The following is a 510-nucleotide window of genomic DNA, read 5'->3' on the forward strand; positions in this document are numbered from 1 at the left end:
GGTTCGTCATCCAGTCGCTGGAGCACACGTTACCCTCCTCACAGCTTGGTCTGGTCCTGCTTCTTGGGCGACGTGATGGGCGGCGGGGAAATAATCTCGCCCACCAGCCGCTTCTTGACCTTGCCGTCGGGCGTCGCGGTCGTGGGCGCCGGGATGTCCTCGTCGCTGTCGGATCCCAGACTGAGCGCCGGGTTGACGCGTCCGTTCATCTCGTCCGTGGCGTTGTACTTGACCACCGAGTGACACGCCATCACGGTCATCTCGCCCTCGTGAGGATCGCCGACCGTCTGCACGTCCTCGGGGATGTTCACGACGCAGCGCAGGAAGTCGTACTTGGGGGCCAGCCTGCCCGAGAAGAACACCCAGTTGGAGAACCACGAGAAGAACACCAGCGTAGATCCGGACAAGATCATGGCCAGCGTGCGGAAGGGGAAGAGCTGCGTGCCCGATTCCTCGTCGAACATCGGGTATCTGCAACGGACACGGACGAGGCGCGTTGAACATCGTGCT

General features: G+C 62.5%; 1 protein-coding gene across 1 annotated transcript in view; it reads right to left on the minus strand.

Annotated features, from left to right (window-relative positions):
• Positions 1-6: 6 nt before the first annotated feature.
• Positions 7-510, minus strand: part of LOC119592530 (high-affinity choline transporter 1-like) — a 27,326-nt gene continuing 26,822 nt past the window's right edge. The window contains exon 10 of the mRNA XM_037941389.1: positions 7-471. Within this exon, the coding sequence (XP_037797317.1) occupies positions 39-471 (433 nt within the window). The 3' untranslated portion in view covers positions 7-38. The remainder of the gene's footprint in view (positions 472-510) is intronic.

This window comes from Penaeus monodon, chromosome 30 (assembly GCF_015228065.2).
Source record: "Penaeus monodon isolate SGIC_2016 chromosome 30, NSTDA_Pmon_1, whole genome shotgun sequence".
Taxonomy (NCBI): Eukaryota; Metazoa; Arthropoda; class Malacostraca; order Decapoda; family Penaeidae; genus Penaeus; species Penaeus monodon.